Source organism: Excalfactoria chinensis, chromosome 2 (assembly GCF_039878825.1).
Source record: "Excalfactoria chinensis isolate bCotChi1 chromosome 2, bCotChi1.hap2, whole genome shotgun sequence".
NCBI classification, from domain to species: Eukaryota; Metazoa; Chordata; class Aves; order Galliformes; family Phasianidae; genus Excalfactoria; species Excalfactoria chinensis.
Window position 1 is genome coordinate 52,910,280 of NC_092826.1, and position 19,792 is coordinate 52,930,071.

The 19,792-nt window shown below is 38.8% G+C and overlaps 1 protein-coding gene across 1 annotated transcript in view; it reads left to right on the top strand.

Annotated features, from left to right (window-relative positions):
• Positions 1–210: 210 nt before the first annotated feature.
• The window catches only part of DOK6 (docking protein 6), a 232,577-nt gene continuing 212,995 nt past the window's right edge, over positions 211–19,792 (top strand). Inside the window, exon 1 of the mRNA XM_072329206.1 lies at positions 211–571. Within this exon, the coding sequence (XP_072185307.1) occupies positions 506–571 (66 nt within the window). The 5' untranslated portion in view covers positions 211–505. The remainder of the gene's footprint in view (positions 572–19,792) is intronic.

The window sequence follows — 19,792 nt, forward strand, 5'->3', positions numbered from 1 at the left end:
AGACGACGAGGCCGAACCCAGCTCCTGCTTCCAGCCTAGAGTTCACACTCCACAGGCCCCAGCCGCCCTCACCGCCGCCCCGCGGCCCCGGCAACAGCTCGCGGCGGCGGGCTGCGGGTAGGGCCGGCTTGGAGGCGGGCTGCGCGGCCGCGGCGCCGGGGGCGGTGTCCCCGCCCTGCTCCGCCTGCTGCCCCTCCCGCTCCCCCGGCCGTAGGAGCGGGCAGCCGCGGAGCGGGGCTGGCAGGCAGGGTGTTGGCGGCCGGGGTGAAGCGAGGGGCCGGTGGAAGAGTCGAGGATCTTCTGCCTCTGGGGCCGGCGCGGAGCTGAACCCGCGGGAGGAGCGCGGGGCGGAGCGGAGCGGAGCGCGGCCCCGCCGCTGCCTGGATGCCAGAGGCGCCTCGGGAGCCGGCGGCCGGCGGCACCCAGGAGGGCCCGGGAAAGGAGGAAGAGGCGGCGGAGGAGGAGGACTCCGGGTGCGGAGGGGAGAAAGCAGACAGCGCTGGCCATGGCCTCCAACTTTAACGATATAGTCAAACAGGGCTACGTGAAAATTCGCAGCAGGAAGCTGGGGGTGAGTGAGCTCTCTTTCGCCGCTGGGGGCGAGGCGCTGGGGGCGGCGGTGCCCCGGGTCGGGGCCGGCAGCGTGGGGTGCGGCGACCTGCTGCTGCTTCCACCGCTGCTAGCGGCCGGACTTCGCTCCCTTCCCCTCGGAGCTGGCGGGATGTGCTTCCATGGCACCTCGCGATGAGCCGGGCGCTTCGAGGCGTCGCTCTCAGCCAGCGACTCCGGGCTCACTGTCGACGAGCGGCGGCGCCCGTCCCTTTGGCCCCGGGGCTCAGGGCGCGGGCCTCCCTTCCCCGGCTGCCCCGCTTCATTCGGGGGCTTTGATGGAAGGAGGGCGGGAGGCGCCGGCAGGCTCTCGCAAAACTTTGTACGGGGCTTCTGCCCCCGCCCTCGTGTTGTGGGAAGGGGACATCTTCGGTCAGGGTAAAGGCGGAGGGGTGCGGGAAGGTTGGGGCTCGAGGAGCTGAGGCGGACGGTGACCGCCGCACGGGCACGAGAGCGGCTGCAGAGGAGGCATTTCTTGTGGTTGGGGCAGCTCGTGGTTGAGGGTACCGGCCGCTGGTGCCCGCCGAGGCATAGGGAGGGAGCGCGTTATCAATGAGTGCCACGGACGCTTTTGCTGTTGGGATGCGGCGAGCCCTCGAAAGACACAAAGTTGGAGTGTGGTGTGTGCAGTGGGGCAGGGGTCAGGATCTCTGCTACTTCAGGTGCTCCCAGGACTCATCTGGTTGATCATTCTCCTGCGCTTCAGAGTGTCGGGAAAAGAGGAGGTTCAGGGAGCTGGTAGCTCCAAGGCCTCCACTGCCTCACCCAGACGCTGATGTTGCCAACAATCCCAAGACCTCGGGCTCCCTGAACTTGGGGATCAGACCTGGAGAAGAGCTGGGGTTTGCCCTGCTTTGAGTTCACCTTGTATTGTTGCTGAGTGTGTGGAGAAGTGTGGGTCCCTACCTGCTCTTCCCCATAGCGAGGTGGACTCCATATCCTGCTTGTTCTGAAATGTGGGGGCCATGTAAAATCTGCCCCCTGACAAGTCACACACTGCAAGCTTATCACAGTGCTAGTATATATCTCCTTCCTCCCCTCTCCTCCACAGCTGCTGTGCTCTCCTCATAGACACAGCATGCAGGAAGGTGGGAGACGAACTGTAAACTGACCTTTGAAGCACTTTTTTGCCTTGGCAGGGGTGTTAATGATGAAAGAGCAAGGAAGAGTTTGGTGCGAGTCTTTAATAGAGCCAAGTTCAAGTCTTTGAGAGAAGGTGTAAATCCAAAGAGAATGAACGCTCCCCTTAATTTTTTTGAAACTCAGGAGTTGCTCCACAAATCAGAATTGGGCACTGGTTAATTGAAGAAACAATTCCTGAGCCTCAGATTGTTGCTGGCAGTCCCCTGCTTAACCTTTGCAGGTCAGTCTTGTTCCAGCTCAGTCGTGCTGCTGGATGGGCAGTGCTATAAAAATGCCTTGGTGCTATTAGTTGGAGGCAGAGTCAATCCATCTGATTTGCAAGTCTGTATTTGAAGGTAACTCAGAGCCTTCTAGGTGTGAAATTCTATATATATATCTCTATATATGCAAATACTTTTATATACCTACATGCATAATAAATATGCAACAAATGTGGAGTTCACATTATGTCAGTCTGCTGGCTTCTGAAAGTGAAATGGTGAAACTGGTGATACTTCATTGTGGCACAGCTTAAAGTAACTTGAAACATAAATATGTTTTATATTTATTTATTTATTTATTTGTGGGGGGGAGGAGGGAATAAGTAACTGCATTTTTTTTGGAGTGGATATTGTTTAAGGTCAGTAAAATTATCATCCTTCTGCACCATGCAGGAGTGAAACAATTCTTACAGCATCTATGGAGAATGTTCTGCTCATGACGAGGTGTGTGGGGGTGATAGTTCTGACCACACAGCCTTAGGCAGGTGGTAGCATAAGCTTAAGTATGATATATGGGGATGCATATCTGAATAAATCTATCAAGTACAATGTAAAATGGATAATATTTTGTAGAAAATAGCATCAAAATTCAAATGAGATGTGATGGTTGAAAGGTATGAATATGTGAGTATATATCCATAGCTAATTGGATTCTGGTGACTGAATTTCTAAATTAATGCAGTTTTTATTCACCAAATGAAACATTTAAGGTTTCTATTTTTTCCCTTATGTCTATCTCCGAATGCAGACCTTAATGAATTATAGTATAGCTGTCATTTGTAAGGGAATGCATCAATTTCCAGGGATACAAATGTCTGTTAACAAATGAATACTTTTTAACCTCCAAAAAATACCAAAAGGGGGGAAAAGGAGCTATGGGCTCTGGAAGCCCTTGTGTAAGATCACTTTGTGCATAGAATTCTATCTCTTGCTAGTTATGCTTTATGCTTATAGTCTGAAAATTATTGATTTTTATCTATTTCTTTTTATTTTGGGGGTGACATAATGGTTACATTTTATGAATATTCTGATGTCTCCTGAAATGTAGATTAGAACTAGAAGAACTGAGGTGGTTTATGCCAGTTGTAGTACTAGGTTTGGGCAATAAAACTATGCTAACCTTCAGGCTGGCAGCCAGCTCATGGTGGAAATTCTTCCAGTACAGCTTTTATTCCTTCTTGTTCTGTGTCTGAGGGAGCCCTGGCTGGGAATCAAAGGGGAGAAGCTTCAGTGTAACGCAGTCTGTGAAGTTCCAGGTATCGCTGAGTGACATAATACTGGAGTGCAAAAGCAGGTAGCGTATCGCATATCTTCTAAAGAACCTTGGGCTTGGGGTGGAATTTCAGATAGGATTTGATTTCCAAAGAATTTAGTTTTCAGATGGCTTAGTTGTAAGGCTTCTTCTGTGTACATTCCTTTATTGATTTTGTACTTTGTGAAATAGAAACTCTTCATGATTTTGTTTTTCTTACAAGGTACCACATGTTTACTTTTGCCTTATTATGGCTACACCTTGCACTGAGTGCATGTCACCCTGGCTACCTCCTCCTCATGTATGCTCAGATTAGGTTTATGTTGTGAGCAAGTGTGTCCAGCCAAGGAAAATGGGCAAACATCCATGCTGACCTGAGAAGTTGGGACTCGGAACTATTTAAGATAAACATTTTAATGCACTCCACTCTATTTCCTGAGAGTCTAACATATTCAGGCAAATCATGTTGTTCTGGTATTTTTATGTTGCTTTTGATTTGGGGTTGGATCCTCAGCATGCCAAAATGGGGGAACATTACCAGCCCCTCTGTTGTTATTATGAGCTGCCATCTGCCTCTGCTGTTAGTGTCATGGCTCCTACATGTTGTTAGGCCAGGAAGAACTATCCAGCCAGTTAGAGGAGGTGCGTTATCCCCTTACTTCGTTAAGCGTGGGCTGTATATAGAACATATCTATGGTGCCTTGACATTTTAAACTTGCATTGAAATCTATGTAGTAGACTCTTTCGTGTATACAAGCATTTCCTCTATGAAGATGTCACACATCCTTGAAATTTGGAAGCTGCAGTCAGTAAGGAGAGGTGTAATTAAAACATCTTTTTAAGATCCAGTTTCACTGTAGCCCAAATGTGCCTTTCCTTTCAGAGCTCTGGCATTCATGCACTGTTTGATATTTTGCTTTTCTCTAATACTACATAAAGGAAATACCTCATTCTTGCAGCCATTACATTTGACCTGTGCGACCCTCTTTTGAAATAAATTTGATTGTAATGTGGTGTGCTGTTCAGATCAGAATAGGTCATTTGTGTAGTGTGGAATAGGACTGTACTGCCTTTGTTCTTTTGGAGTCTTTCATAGTTGCGTTACATTAAAATTCATATGACACAATTTTGTACTGTGCTGGCTGTGCTCATAGCTGAAACTTTTCTGTATCAGATTGGAATCCCTTTGTTGTCTCATAATAAACTAAGCTGCAAGGATTTCATGCCTTGTTGAAGTGCTGTTTCCTAAAAGAAAAACAATTTGATGTCACATTAGGAAGTCCAATTAAAAATGAGCGTTGTGTCACTTCGATTGTCTTGTTATGACCCAAACCAACCTTCGAAGACTCAATCTTTTTGTTTATTTGTTTTTGTCTTATTTTTGGCACACTTGGACTGGAGAACAAAAGAATCCTATTTAATGGAAATTTTCACTCAGTTGGTGAATAAATGCTGGAGTTTATGTGTTACTACATACTGAGTAGAATTATTTCCTGATTGGTTCAACTTATACCCTAATTCTGCTATCCAAAGAGAAAATTGTACCTGCCAGTCAGTCTTGATTGAGTAATAAATAACAGGTTGCTGTTAGTCACCAAACAAAAAGTTTTACCGTATAAACCTTCTATTTCTAACCATACTTTTAAATCATTATGAGCAGCTCTCTGGAGGGGAACATAGTGTTTCTCCTCCTGCCCTTAGCCCTGTCTTCAATCAGTCAGTGCTAACAATGTTATGAGTGTAAAGCTGTGATTGCTGCAGAGTTATTCCTGAAATAGCGCAGTTTGCATGTTTTACAAAATCCTGATGTTTAATTGTTGCTATGTGTGTATTTAGGGTGAAGAAAGTGAAAGGAGCTGCCCAGTATCCCATGTCCAAAACTGTATATTGACCACAGTGGCTTTGCAATAAGGTCGTGATAAATGCGGAGGGCAGAGCAAAGGTTCTCATTCTTTGAGTTTCCATAGCACGAGAAATAAACAAATAGAAAAACGCAAGCTAGCAGTGAAGCCTAGGATGGATTTCCTTTCCATAGGTTATTTTGTGATATTTCCTATGGCAAATCTGCTCATACTTTCTGAAAATATTGAGAATGGCATTTTAAATACATACTACTAACATGTGGTCTGAAGTGTTCGTTACATCTCAGAGAATGAAAATAATTCAAGTGAAACTTTAAAAACTTAATTCCTATTTGTAATTAATTTATTTTAGTTTCAGTGAAGCTCCAGACCTACAGGATTTAGATGCCAGATTGCTTTTCATGTAAAGAAGTTCATTTTTCATGCTAGTTCTAGACAACCTAAGGTAGAGAATTAAAAGGATTTTGCTGTAATCCATTAAGGACACTAGTCACATTTACTACTAAATACTGAAAGTATCATTTTAAATACCAGTAATTACTGCCTTCAGTACTTTTTTGTGCTACGGTTACATGAAAGTTTTGCAGAATTAAATGGAAAATGTATGGATTTCCAATTAGGTTATTATGGAAAGAACAATCATTTTGAGCTTTGGAGTAGTTCTTATTGATTAAGTGCATTGTGCAGCAAATGGAAAGAACTGTGTTGCAGCCACTGTAAAGAAGAACAAAAAGTCCATTTTTCTTTTTTTTTCTTTGCTAATCTCTGCATTTAAAGAAACTTGTGAGCCAGACTTGTATTAAGTGCTTCTGAGTTTGCTGTTTCCCAGTTGCTTCCCTTGATGTGTTTTTTCACTTAATTCTCCAGAGGTCTGATAGCCAAGTATCTGTAAACTTTATAATGGATGGTACCTAGTTAAAGGGACAAATAGTTTCTCTCTTGCAGCTAGCACGTTGCTTCCTTGTTACCAGTGGATTATAAATGCTTCTATTTTACCCTTTTGTGTAATATCATTAGCCTCAGTGAGATTATACCTTAGCTGTATGAAGATTATGCCAAGTACTGTTTGTAGGCTTGACCTTCTTCTCTTGTCTATGTTGAGATGGCAACACTTTATTTGCATTTTGTCTCTCCTGTGGGATGATGGCCTTTTGGTTTTTCGTTTAGCAGGCTGTCATTTTTGTTCAATGATAGACAATAAAGACCTGATCAAAGACCCTGAAGTCAATTTAAAGAAACCCATTAACTTCCATGGCTTTGGCTCAGAATCCAAGAGGGAACATTAGCCGGATGCATACAACACATTTTTTGTTGTTGTTGTAAAATGCCCTTCAAATACTGCTCAAAGGAGTTGTCCTTTCACAAATCAGTTATTATGGAAAGATCGTTCTCTACGAATCCTTGAAATGCACAAGGAATTATTCATGTCATTCCAGTAGTGACTTTTCTTTCTAGTTTTTTGAAATAATCTTGCTTCAAATCATTCATTCAGATTTTTGCAAGCAGTGCAAAATGCTTTATAGCGGTTGCCTGGCAACAACATATTCAGGCAACAGCATATGGGAACCAGTTGTTAGTTATACATTTATATATATAGCTGTACAGAGAGAATTCATTTTAGATAGGTACTAATGAGAAATTCTTAACAACAACAAAAGAAGGCATGCATTGGAATGTTCTTAATTCTTATAAGGACAAATAAAGGTTTTTGTATGTATCATAACCTCTAAAGTTTGTCTTTTTTTTTTTTTTTTTTTTTTTTTTTTTTAAGCTTGTGTAGATCTGGTAGTTTATCTGCTTTTCACAGATGTCACGATACTGTTAATATACTCAAATGCAGTCACAGCAAGACATGTAAAATATTCTTCAGCTTCAACAAAGAAGAATACTTTAATATGTATGGATACTGATTGATATCCCTTGGTCTTTAAATTAACAATGTGCTCAAAGCACAACCTGGCTACTTTACCCCATAGTGTAGCCTTTCAGATCTGTTAGATTTAAAATAATAATTGTAAATGCTGCACTGCATTTTGCATATTTGATCTATTCAATTTGCTTTAGCATTCAGAAGGATGTTGGTGTTGTATTTTAGTTGACTGATGTTTTGTTGTAAACTTTTTTTTCAGATAAATTATATAGTTCAGCTCTAAACACTGTGAAATGTCTGCACTTTAGTCAAGAAAGATAAAGGAGGAAATAGTTTATTTGCTGAAGGACAAATTGGCAAGCATAAAGGCAAGTTGAGGAAAAGCAGTTGTATGTAACTGTACCTTAGCACTTTCATATTGTGTAAATTCTTTCTGTGCATCAGTGCTATTTTACTATTCAGAACATATACTTCTGCATCAAATTTGAGAAGGAAATTTGTATGTTTATTGCCATTAGTAAGTGATTTATAGAACTGGAATCCTGGTACAAGTTGAGAGATTTCCAGACACTGAGATTTTCAGCTGGTGTGAGAATGGAATCTGCTGACTGCAGGAGTGCTTTCACTGATTAGGTTAGGCAGAGTCTTGCTCAGAAAGCTAGGACCAGAACTGTGAAGATTTTACAGATGAATGCTAATTTTGACATCTACTTAGAAAATACAGGAAAAAAAAAGATGTACTCTGTGAAGTTCTAAAGAAATATTCTTTTCAGTGAACACCACTACTAAATAAATCTTCCATACTTTGCAGTGTTTTTACAATTGTGATGTGAAATGTCATTGCTGACCTACTGAGAGACATTATAGGACTGTGCAATTGGAGCCCTGTTCACTGTAGATGTACATAAATTGGGATGATAATTAATGAAAGTGTGTAAATCTTCTAAAGTATAGCTCGCTCTTCTCTCTGAACAGCTGTCTCGCTGGCCCTTACTGTTACCCGGACTGAACTTTGGAAAGGTGTGGTGAATTAGGTCAGGAATTAGAAATGCACAATATTGATTAGACCTGAAGAAACAGATTACAGAATTCCCATCTTGTGCAGGAACGCCTTTTCAGCTTGTTTTCCCTACTTGTTCATAGCAAAAATTGCTACTAGAGAAGTTTAATATCAGAGGTCTTTCACTGTGGTATAACCCTGTAAGCACTTTTGAGCAGGAAGCTCACTTTAGTTCAAGTACTTTCTGTTCTTTATCCTTGGAATATGATTTTAGATGCTATTGCTCTGAGGTCCTCTGCCCACAGACCCAGTTGGTGCGTTATTTTCTTTCATTTCTCTCAAAAATTTATTTTTTTAGCCTAAAGGGAACCTATGAAGTCATACAAAATAATAATAAAGCCAAATTTTCTGAAGAAGTGGTCATAATTATTGCTTTTATCCTGGACCTAGAAAGAGGAGACAACATTTGTAGTTGATATTTAGACATTATTCTGATAAATATAATTTATTATCTTGTTCCTTTTGTTTTTCATTTGTCTAGTTGTAGAGATAAACTTAGATAAAATGCTTACTTGATGTAGTGAATGTGCCATTAGCTCAGATGTGATGAGAGAGTATGAAAAAGTGCAACATATGAGGCCGTACTAAGAATGGAGAGATTTTCCATTTTAACTTAAGTTGATGTGTTGCTATTAATTGCTAGTTTAGTGTGACAATAAGAAGATACTTTTACATGACACCATCTTGCTGATTGAGGTAGTTTTTGTTAATGCAGTTAGAATACCAGTATTTTTTACGATATTTATTTTTCTTTTTGAAACTGTACTTTTAAGCTCTTTCTGTGTACAGCTCAGCAGGATGTACTTCCCAGAGTAGAATAGAACTGTGTTTTTGGCACAATAAAAACAATCGATAGCTATTTACTCCTTTCAGCTGCTAAACACATTCAGATCTCTCTGAGTTCTGTATCAGACAGTGAAGCTTCTCATAGGGCAGAATCCTTAATGAATGTGAATTTTGCCATTATGCAAGGTGAAAAATGATATCAGTCATATTGTGTACTCTTATGCTAGTGATTCTTGCTTTTGAATTATGTGGAGTTAACTCATTGTCTGAGGGAGATTGAGACTGCACCTGGAATGACTTAAGTTTCATATCTGAGAATAAATTTCTTCTGAGTATCAAACTGGCACTTGATGCTTGCTATTACTCTCAAAGAGTTACATATTGCTACTGATAACCCTGCAATGGCTGAGAGTTATGGAGATATGAATGCAAAAATAAATTCTTTCTAGGTGAGCTTCTTTTTGCCTTTCAGGTGAAAAGCATTTTTTATGTATGTATGTGTATTCATAAAGAACAACAATATTCTAGCAATACAGCAAGAAAGGTAATTTTCCATAATTGTAACAAGAAGAGTAGTAAAACAAAGTGTACTTTTTTTTTTTTTTTTTTTTTTTTTTTTTTTTTTTTTTTCCCCCTATTTTCTTTGTATCTTAAATTACCTTAGGGTTTTTGGAGCTCTTTGTGCTGTTAATTAAATAATCTCTTTCTAGAAAAGAGATCTTTGTGCTTGTTCATAGAATTGTGTGTGAAAAGAGTTAAATTTTAGTCTTTTTTCAGAGATATAATTTGTAACCTTGAGCACTTTGCTTTATTCCAGACTTATTCTCAATTATACTAAACCTAGGGTATGCCACATACATTACATCTAAAGCTGAATTAAGACTCCCGACACTGCCATCAGTGTGAAGGATCCTGTTTGATTAAATGGGAAACAGGCTTTCCGTGCTATTTACCTACAGTTTTCTATCTGTAAAAGTAGTATAATCTTTTCTTCTGTTTTGTCTTTTTAAACTATAAACTGCTGTTAGATCTCTTATTTATATGTAGATTGGCTAGCATTGAGCATAGTGAAAACTACACAGCACAGAAAACATGAGAGAAGTTTGGAATCTATTTTTGATAGTTTGAGTCACAATGATAGAATGGTTGAGGTTGGAAAGGACCTCTTGAGGTTCTCTGGTCCGGTTCTCTGCTCAAGCAGGGGCAATGTCTGTTTTAATGTAGTGCTAAGACTATTACTTTCAGTTTAAAAGTATATTTCATTGAGTTCTACAAAATATCTCTTTTGAGAGTCAGGATTTGTTCAATTGGCTGAGATTCTGTAATTCTTGAAGACAGTGTAATACATAAAGACACAGTTTCCTTAATAAAAGACACTGCATGGAAGGGGACTTGCCCAACACCCTGAAGCCAAGCAAGGTATTGTTACATCATTGCTGTTTTAGAAGATTGAGGTTACTGGAAGAATTAACTTGAATGCTGGGAAGGATCATTAGACGTAACTATTTTCAAGTACTTCATTGAGATGAAGAAACCTAGAAATTGTTAAAGAGTGACAAAGTAATAACAACTGCCAGCAGAGAATATTGGTAATGCCATATTGGATTTGGGCGTCTGAGATACTGTCAAGGTTGAAGTCACAAAATAAGAAACTGGAGTAGTTAGATGAGGTATATAGGCAGCGAGAAGGAAAACTATAGGTGCAAGAATTGTGCTGCACTTATTTGAGGATGAGTCTAGCAGTTTTCACTCAGTGTTTGGATGATGTATTGCTTAGGGATTATTTTGGACTGGAGAAGAATATGTACATATTGACTTTGTATCTATTTTCTAGACTTCAAAGTATTTTTGTAATGCTATTTTCACACAATCTTATCAAAATGAAATTTGTGTCCTTAGTGAGCCCAGAGGCTAGATATATTTCAAAATCTTTTTAGAAATATATTTTCTAGAACTTCTGATGTCAGAAAACATTTTTTTTTTTTAAACAAAGCTTTGTTTCTGCTGTTTCTCTATAATAGTATTCTAAGACTTATGTTAATATATCTTCTAAAAAATATATTCCAGATGACTATCTTCTCCCCTGTAATCTGAACAAAAAATTGTGTTTAAAACTGTAGTGAGATGATGCTGCCTGTTCTTTAAAATTATTCTCCTTTCCCCCTGCCTTCCTGCTTCTGTCTACCTGAAACATTTCCTAGACCATCTTGTAGGTAAATAATTGATTTTCTGATAGCAAAACTTGCACCTTTCTTCAGTCTGCAAATTACTAAAGAGTAAATACCTGTTCTTATTTGAACAAACACAGTCCTCAATATACATAATTGATTTACTTGTGCTAATTAAAAAGACTTCAACTAATGGGCTGAACATCTCTTTGTCAGTAGAAAAGCATATGAAGAAATACAGCTTCTCCCTTTACGTGTCAGGGTTTTTAGTCCAGGAGAATGTGAAAAAGTTTTAAATGATATTGATTTGCGTTGGCACGAGGTATCCCAGAACTGTGCTCTCCCTGATACTTATGGCGGAGTTGAATGTACAATAGATAAACTGAGTTAAAACAAAATATTTGAAATGGGAAAATGTTCCTTTCTACACTATAGCTCTCCAAAGTTAACTTCAAAGCAAAACTGCTCCCTGTGTAGCTTTTAAGATGATCACAATTGGTACTGAAAAAGGAAGAAGCTAAACAAGCAATACTTGATTACTAAGAGTACTTTAATTTTTGTTTATCAGTAGAGTCTGTTCAGTACATCAGGCTTGCAGTGAAATTGCATAGAAATACAGAAGAAAGGTGTTTGTGGAAAAAGGGCCAGATTTGCCCTAGACTGTTCAAATAGCTTGGAAAGTTTTGCAGATTGTACGCATCAGCCACAAAGCTCACCATGAATGTGAAAATTTTGTTCAAGTTTTATTCAGTCCTTTGTTTCAGCAGTTTCATAAAGTAGAGTTCTATCAATCCCCCGAAAAGGCATTAAAAATTAAGCTGAAAAGTAAGTTCTTTGTTTTTAATATACTCTTTTGGGATAGGTAGATTATATGTTTAAGAAAGTGTTAATAAATGAGATTTGTTCAGATTTCTTTTCATCTTTTTCATAGAATTGTTGAAGTTGGAAAAGACCTCCAAGGTTATCTAGTCCAACTGTCTGCATACCACTACCCTAAGTATCACATCCACCCTTTAACACATTGAGGTGATGACTCTGCATCTTCCTTAGGCAACCTTTTCCAATGACTCACCACTCTTTCTGGGAAGAATTTTTTTCCTAATTGTCATGGTTTTACAGTCTTTGGTATTCCACATCAAAACATCATGAACTGTACTGATAATTAAAGTGTTAATGCCCCAGTTCTATACACAAAAGGGAAGCAACTACATTCCCCAGAAGACTGTTCTCTTTGCTGTTATTATTCCTGCACAGGGGGAATGCATATAAGGCGGTGGAGAGTCATCTGACTCTCTGGCTTTCCTTTGGCTTTACTCTTCAACTATCTTCTCCTTTGTCTCTTCTTGCTGCTGCCTGTCCTGACTGCGCACACTACTTAAGTATTACTGTAAGGCCTACAGCTTAGTCTCTCATTGTATCTGATTTATTAGCTTCGATTCTAATTAACTTGCATTCTGATTCTGATTCATACTTAGTAAATTAGTTTGTTTCTCCTCAGATCATTGCTGCTGTTGTTTTTTTAAATTATTTTGGGGTCCCCTGTTTCCCTTCTCTGGAGGCACAGATTTTGCAAAATCTCTCTGCCCCACTAGTCACGGTACTGGGCTGAACGAGCCTGTAAACCATTGACACTAATATCCATTCTCCTGGCACAACTTGAGGCTATTCCTTCTTGTCCTATTGTTAATTATCTGGGATAAGAAGTTTCCCCTGAGTCTTTTCTTCTTCAGACTGAACAATTTCAGTTTCCTCAGCCACTCCTCATAAAACTTGTGTTCCAGACTCTTCATCAGCTGTTTTGTTCTTCTTTGGACATGCTCCAGGACTGCAATGGCTTTCTTGTGGGGAGAGGCCCAAAAATCAATACAGGGGGGATGATTGTCCCCCTGGTCCAGCTAACTGCACTATTTGTGATAAAAGCCAGGTGCTGTTGGCCTTCTTGGATACCTGGGCACACTTCAAGTTCATCTGAGCTTCGGCCCAGATCTTTTTCTTCCACGAAGCTTTCCAGCCACTCTGCCTGTAGCATTTCATGAAATTGTCATGACCAATGCGCAAAACCTGGCGCTTCATCTTACTGAACTTCATCCCATTTGCATCAGCCCATCAATCCAATCTGTCCAGGTCCCTCTGTAGGGCCTTCCTACTGGCAGGCAGATTGGCACTTCTCCCCAGACTGGTGTTGTGTGCAAACTTTTTGAGGGCGCACTCAATTCCCTCACCCAAATAATCAGTAAAGATATATAAAATGATGGGCCCCAATACCAATGAATGGGGAATACCACTCAAATCAGAATTAGGAGTGTTAAAAAACTTACCTTCCAAAATTTAAAGTTGATATTCTTGTGTGATATTTTGTTCTTTGGACCAGATGCATTAAGCATAGGCTGTTAATCCCTGTGCCCTAGTTTCAGCAATTAAGGTTCATGAAATATAAATTTTGTTACATATGCATCTTGGTTTCTTCTTTCTTCCATTTCAGAATTATTCTGAAATATTAATGATCACACTTAATGCCCTTTATTATATGAATTGCTGTAAGTATTGCATTCTAGTTATCTTCAGATGCAATGAATGATGTTTTCTAACACTTAGGCTTGAATGTGTATTCCGGTGGTAAAGAAATCTGACTTTAATGATACAGTTTCTTGTAGGCCTGCCTCTGCCTGCAGTCAGTAAAAATGCTGAAGGTGTTCAGCTCATTGGAACACCACAGTTCTGAACTGTGGGTGATTCGTTGTGCAGCAGTGTGCTGTGAAGATTGGAAATGCCAAATAAAGTTGTGGTTGTGGTCCCTGCCTGGAGAAGCGCATGCTCCTGAAACATGGAATCTCTCCTCAAAACCAAAACCTCATATTTTTTTTGTCCACTGAAATATTCATCTCTCTCTAAATTTACCATCTGTTTCTGTCTATTTTTATCTATGTAAGCGTATTTCCAAAAGTTCGATCTTAATAGTTCCCTTCTCTCACTTGGTGAATAGTCAGGTCTCTATCAGAGCGCTCGTGTTATGTGATTTTGTTCGAATCGGGGAAGATGTTTGTAGGGCACGAGGATACAAACAGTTGGAAAAACAGTTTGGTTTAGATATTTGAAAATTGAAAGCAATAAAAGAAGTACTGTTTGTACAGCAACAGGTATAGTGATGTGTGGGATGCACTTCTCTTATGTAAACACAAAATCTCCCAAATGAAAAATTTACAGCCTTGGAGAGTGCTTTTTTTCCTTTTCTAAGGCAAAAGCATATGCCACAGTAAAACAGTTACATCTACTTTAATGGGGCTGAGGAAGAGGCACTTAACTGTTCTTCTGCAAGAGGAATGAGTTAATAAACTCGACGTGCAATCTGTCTCTGCTGTAGCTCTTGGCACACAGCAGCCCTAATTGGTTGAAGCTATTGGGGCCTTAATTGCTGATTTTGCAGTACTGCCATGTTTACTGATAAGGTTTAATGCAAGCTAAAATTTGTTAACTAGAGAGAAACAGTCACACTTGCACCAAGAGTGTGAGGACAAACAGCAGACTTTGCTGTAGTACCAAATGACGATGAAGTATTGCAGCATGTGGCGTTGTTAGATTTCCTGTTTCAGGCCATTGAAATTGAGCAGGAGAGCAGGAAAATGCTCCTGAGTTAGACATTGCAAAGCTATTACTGAATTAAGTCTGTGGTGGGAGTGCTAGCTTGATGCTTGCTTCACTGATTCATGTGACTTTCAAATATATATATTTCCTTCTCCTGAAGGAGGGCAGATGTGCAGCTCTGAGGTTTGTGTAGGGCGAGGAGATCTGGGATCTGGGGTGTGTAAAAGGAGAAATTCCTGTAGCATCTGTCTGGCTAAGATGATCTACATCAATAGTTTCATCTTTCTGATATTTAATTTTGGCTTAATGTCAAAATTTATTTATTAAGCTGTGGTTTCATTCAGGTTTCTGAATATGACAAAGGCTGTGTGCTAAATAGAGGACCTTTGAATTAAAAGTTTGAAACCTTAGACCTTAAAATGAGATATTCTCATGTTTACTTTTAATGCACTATTATCACCGTGTAATTCAGTAGACTTTTAAGCTACTAACCCGCTATTTCTGAATGATGTTAAAATCATTTCTATTCCTGCTTGGATTTTATATAATACTAATAAAAATACCCAGAAGGTGAAAGGAAAAATAAATTTAAATGTGTTTTGTACTTAGCATAATATTCTGAAATTGTGAGATTTTTTTGTGCCCTGAAAATGTTTTCTTGTATTGAATACATAGCTTGGAACAGAGGGAATGTAAAGTGATAGATGGGTGAAAAGGAGAAGATGGTGTGAATTCCTCTTGAAGGTTTTTTTGTCTTCGCTTTTGAAAAATACATGGCCCTGTATTGAAAGAGATATTTTTTTTTTCTTTGCATGTGGTTAAGATGTATCTTCTTAATGATCTGTAACTTGAGTGTACTGTGTAAGCCATATACGTCATCTTACACAGGTCATAAGATGTGTATTAATCAACATAATTGAATGTATACGGAAGAGCACATAGTTGAAGAACAGAATGGCAGTGCTTTAATAAAATGTTTATTAATGCTCAGAAGATAAGAAATGAGGCATGTTCATCAAACATAATAAGACAACTAAAAGCAAGTATTATATTGTTTTTTTCTGTGGTTTAAATTGAACTTATGTCCAACTCTGCTTGCAGACTTGGAATCCACATGAAACATGCTAACATAATAGATGTGTCTATTTCAATTAATTGCCTATAATGATTGTAGATTTTCTATACCCTTTGAAAAATGTTGATTCATACAATGTACTCTATTATGTAAATTGTAGCTCTGTATGGGCCTTAGATGGTAAAAATGTAGGTATAAAAAAGGACAGATTTTAATTTTCTTGTAATATACACAAGTAGTGGGTTTTGAATTTCTTCAGTGTATTGTATCCTTTGCAGTAGACCATAGTGCCAAGTAGTTCAGCCTTGAAAGACTGACAAAGAATAAAATAAGATAGTCATCAACAAAACTATTTTCCACAGATAAATGCATTCCAAACTGCAGTCAGGAGTGGCTGAATCTCTCAGTGCTTTTAAAAACCTCTGAAGTTCACTGGTGCAGCTATAAGAATGGATTTCATCTTGCCAAACTATTCAGCAAACTCTTGTGGCTATCCGCAGAATGTATCGTTGTTTTTTTTCATTAAGCATGTGTGATTCAGGACCTATTATCACTTATTATCATATTATCCATAGATTCAGATAAATGTACCTGAATTTTAGTCAAATTTGAACAGTGTGATATGTCCAAAAAGCTCTACAGAAGATGTAAGTGGCATTCTGAAACTGCAGTGGCAATGCTGCAAATCTGTGGTCTCTTTTACTGTTTGTGTGCCTCATTGTGAGGAGAAAAGGAAAAAAAAAAAAAAAGTTACTGTAATTCCTGTTGCTGAGAAACAAATATCAAAATGCATGTGCTCTGTTAGCATAGAAAATGGTTGTTAGTCAAATAGCTGTGACAGCAAAATTATGAATTTCCTATGGCTTTTTCCATTCAATTCATTAAAGTGTGAAGAGGAGAAAGAAAAGGTCTTAAGAAAAGCTGGAAGACAAACTACCATGTTCTTGATCTGGGTAACACCGCTGCAGAAATATCAACTTTGTTATGTCCTGTCCTAACTATCTGATCTGGATGTGCATACTAACCATACGCTCATGTTTTAAATTTAATATTCTACCAGTAATTTTAATATCACATCTTACTGTGTGAACTTTGTACAGGGAATTGCATCTGCAGTGACTATGCTATAAATAATCATTACGTTTATTTAATCTCCTATTCCAATTCTTCTCTCTTGACAGCTTCTTCCACTTGTATTTTAAGCAGTGATATGGAATTAAAATTCTGTAAGTTTAGAATAACACTTCAGAAGCATAAAGCATTGTTTTTATCTTCATGTAAGCATATGTTATTTTAGATATGGTGTTTTTACTACCTGCTACCATACAGAAATAGCCTATCCAAGAAAAAGAGAGATATTTCTATCCCCTTTTCTTACTAGCAAATCGAACTTCTGAAATTCACAATTTGTATTCTAATATGCATTAAACATTGTGGAATAATGCATGGTATTTACTGCTTTCTGTTCTAGTCTCTGTTAGAAAGAGCATTATCAGAAACTTTGTGATGTGGTAACCTTGAGAACGTGGTTGAGAAGCCCACTTTGTCTAAATAATATGAATATGAAGGTGTAAAAGAACCGAAGTATGACTGTCTGTTATTATACTGAAACTGTGCAGAACCACTGTTAAGTTTGTCAGGATTAACAAATTGCATAGCAATTACTTTTTCCAGTAATGATATACCTCTTATAAAACTATACTTTTTCTTATTCTGAAATAAAAAATGAAAGAATTTGCTATTATTCCTTTCTTTTCTTCAGTCAATAAATGGCTCTACCAAACTACTAGCATGTTGTTGTCATGGTGGCTACATTTGATTGAGGATGCTTGGGTGATTTGAGTAAGTAGTTGAGGTGTTTGCAGGTGGAGGAGGCTCTTCATAGGTTGTTTTTGTTTGTTCGTTTTTCCTCATGTAAACTGGGAGGAGCATGGATAATGTCTCTAATGCAGATATTTAGGTATTGCATGTAACTGTTGCATTCATATGTGATTAACTACTGTTGCTAGATTCGACTGTACTTATTTTGAATATGTTCACAGTGAAATATATTTGACTAAAAATAATTTCTTGTCTTTAAAAAGCGATTAGTTAAATAATATAATCTGAACATAATAATATAGATGCATTTAGGAAGAAAACATTAAAAAAAAAGAAAAAGTTAATAGAAATAGATGCATGAAAATGTCCGTTCCTCAGTTTCTTGTAAAATATTTCCTTTCAGTGTGTTCTCTATTATTTGTGCCTGACATTTGCTAATGGCAAAGAGAAACAATGTTCATTTCTATCATATACATCTAACATGATGTTATGCAATGAAGAAAAGTGGAATAGATTGGCTGCTGCTAACAAACTTGACTTTGTATTTTGGTTGGTCATTTTCTAAAGTATGTGTTGCAACTTTGTATTGCTATATGATGATTTAGTTTTCTTTAAAGAAGAAATCTTTGATATTAATGTAACATACAAATGTGATAATAGATTTGCTGCACAAATGTTGCAGCACATTGGTTTAAATTTGAAGTCGTTGGCTATATGTGGCACTAATTTATCTTATTAATAATTTTATTGTTGTGATTGGAAATCATTGAACTGTGAAATTTCAGATAGTTCATCGGTCGCATTTGAAAACATGTCTGAACATGTGATGTCAGTTCTTGTTTTCAAAGAAGGTAAAGCAAGCCTAGGATCTTCCAGTTCAGTGATGCTAATCATATATGGCCAAGATAGATACAAGGCAGAAGTAATAGGGAAGATGATTCCATGCTTTAGTTTGACGTTTTTGTGCACTCTTTACTACCTAAACTAAAGCAATTCAACTGACATCTGTGATGAATAATAGCAAATGAGCAGCTACATTTTGTGTTTTACTCTCAAATTCTCTGAATCTTTTCTGGCTTAAGCATCTGCTGTCAGTGCTGTCGAGTCAGCAGCTTGTTTCAATTCAAATGTTCTAAACTCTGAAAATTAACTATCCTGCTTCTATTTGCCCCACAGAAGGAACTTCTGCTGGCATGCTACCCTTTTGTTTTACCTCTGATCTTCACCCTTTTCTATTATGACTACCTAGGCTTGTGTCTTCAGATATTTAGTTCTGTCCAAGGTCACATAACCCTGGACTTCCCAAGCCTTAGTGGCAGCTGGGAAACTTCATTTGGCAAAATGACTATTTTCCTTTGGGCTCAGGGAATGCCAGCTCTCTGTTTAAGCTTCGCTCTTTACTAGTATTTTCTCCACTGGAGACCTAGAAAACCATAGCTGGTTAAGATTGTACTTCTTTTTTGTTTCATTCCTAAACAACGTTAAACTGCCTGTTTGTCAATGTTGTTAATTCCCTTTTCCCTAATAACAGGAGAAATTTAGGGGATGCATAAATCACAACTAGTATTGCTTAGAACACCTTTTTTCCTTTAAGTTATTATTTATAAATCCAAGCCATTATTGTCGATAGCAGAGAACAGTTCATACAGCACGCTTATTCATTTGTTTACAGAGAGTACTTGGTGCCTGCTGGTAGTTTGCACAGTAACTTTGCAGTGCTAGTCTGTCTGGATAGCCAGAAGCAGAGGGCTGCCTTAGTGTACCATGAGCTTCTTGGTTTGTGATCAGAAGGACTTTTGGGGGCTTCTCCTCCCCTCAGGTCTGTATATGGTGTTGTAGTTTTGGTCTTCATATAGCTGCCTTCTAGGGTGGGATCTGAATTGTTCAACCAGGTGTTGGTGTTTGTGTGTGCCCCCGGCCTTTTCTTTCTTACACATATTTGATGTTGCATATGTATCATCTTTGGCAGTCTCAGTGGGATGGTTGATCTCCAGAGCCTGGCAGTCTTATCGGAAGCTTTCACTTGCTAGTCTCTCAGTACTGTTAGGGTTGAGAAGCATTTCCTCTCTCTGTCCACTTGTTTTCTAGTAACTGGTTTCTATGTTCCATCTTCTAGATACTTTTGGAACCCTGTCACACAGAAGCAATCTAAAAAGGGCCATAATGGCATCCAGGAAGACACCTGGGTTGATTTGCTGCTGTGTAATCTCTATGAGTGATAGCTGTCATCTTTATTTCAAGCTGCATGATCTTACTGGACTCTTTGTTGCATTTTGTTCTGTCACTTCTTCTCTGTCTGGCTTT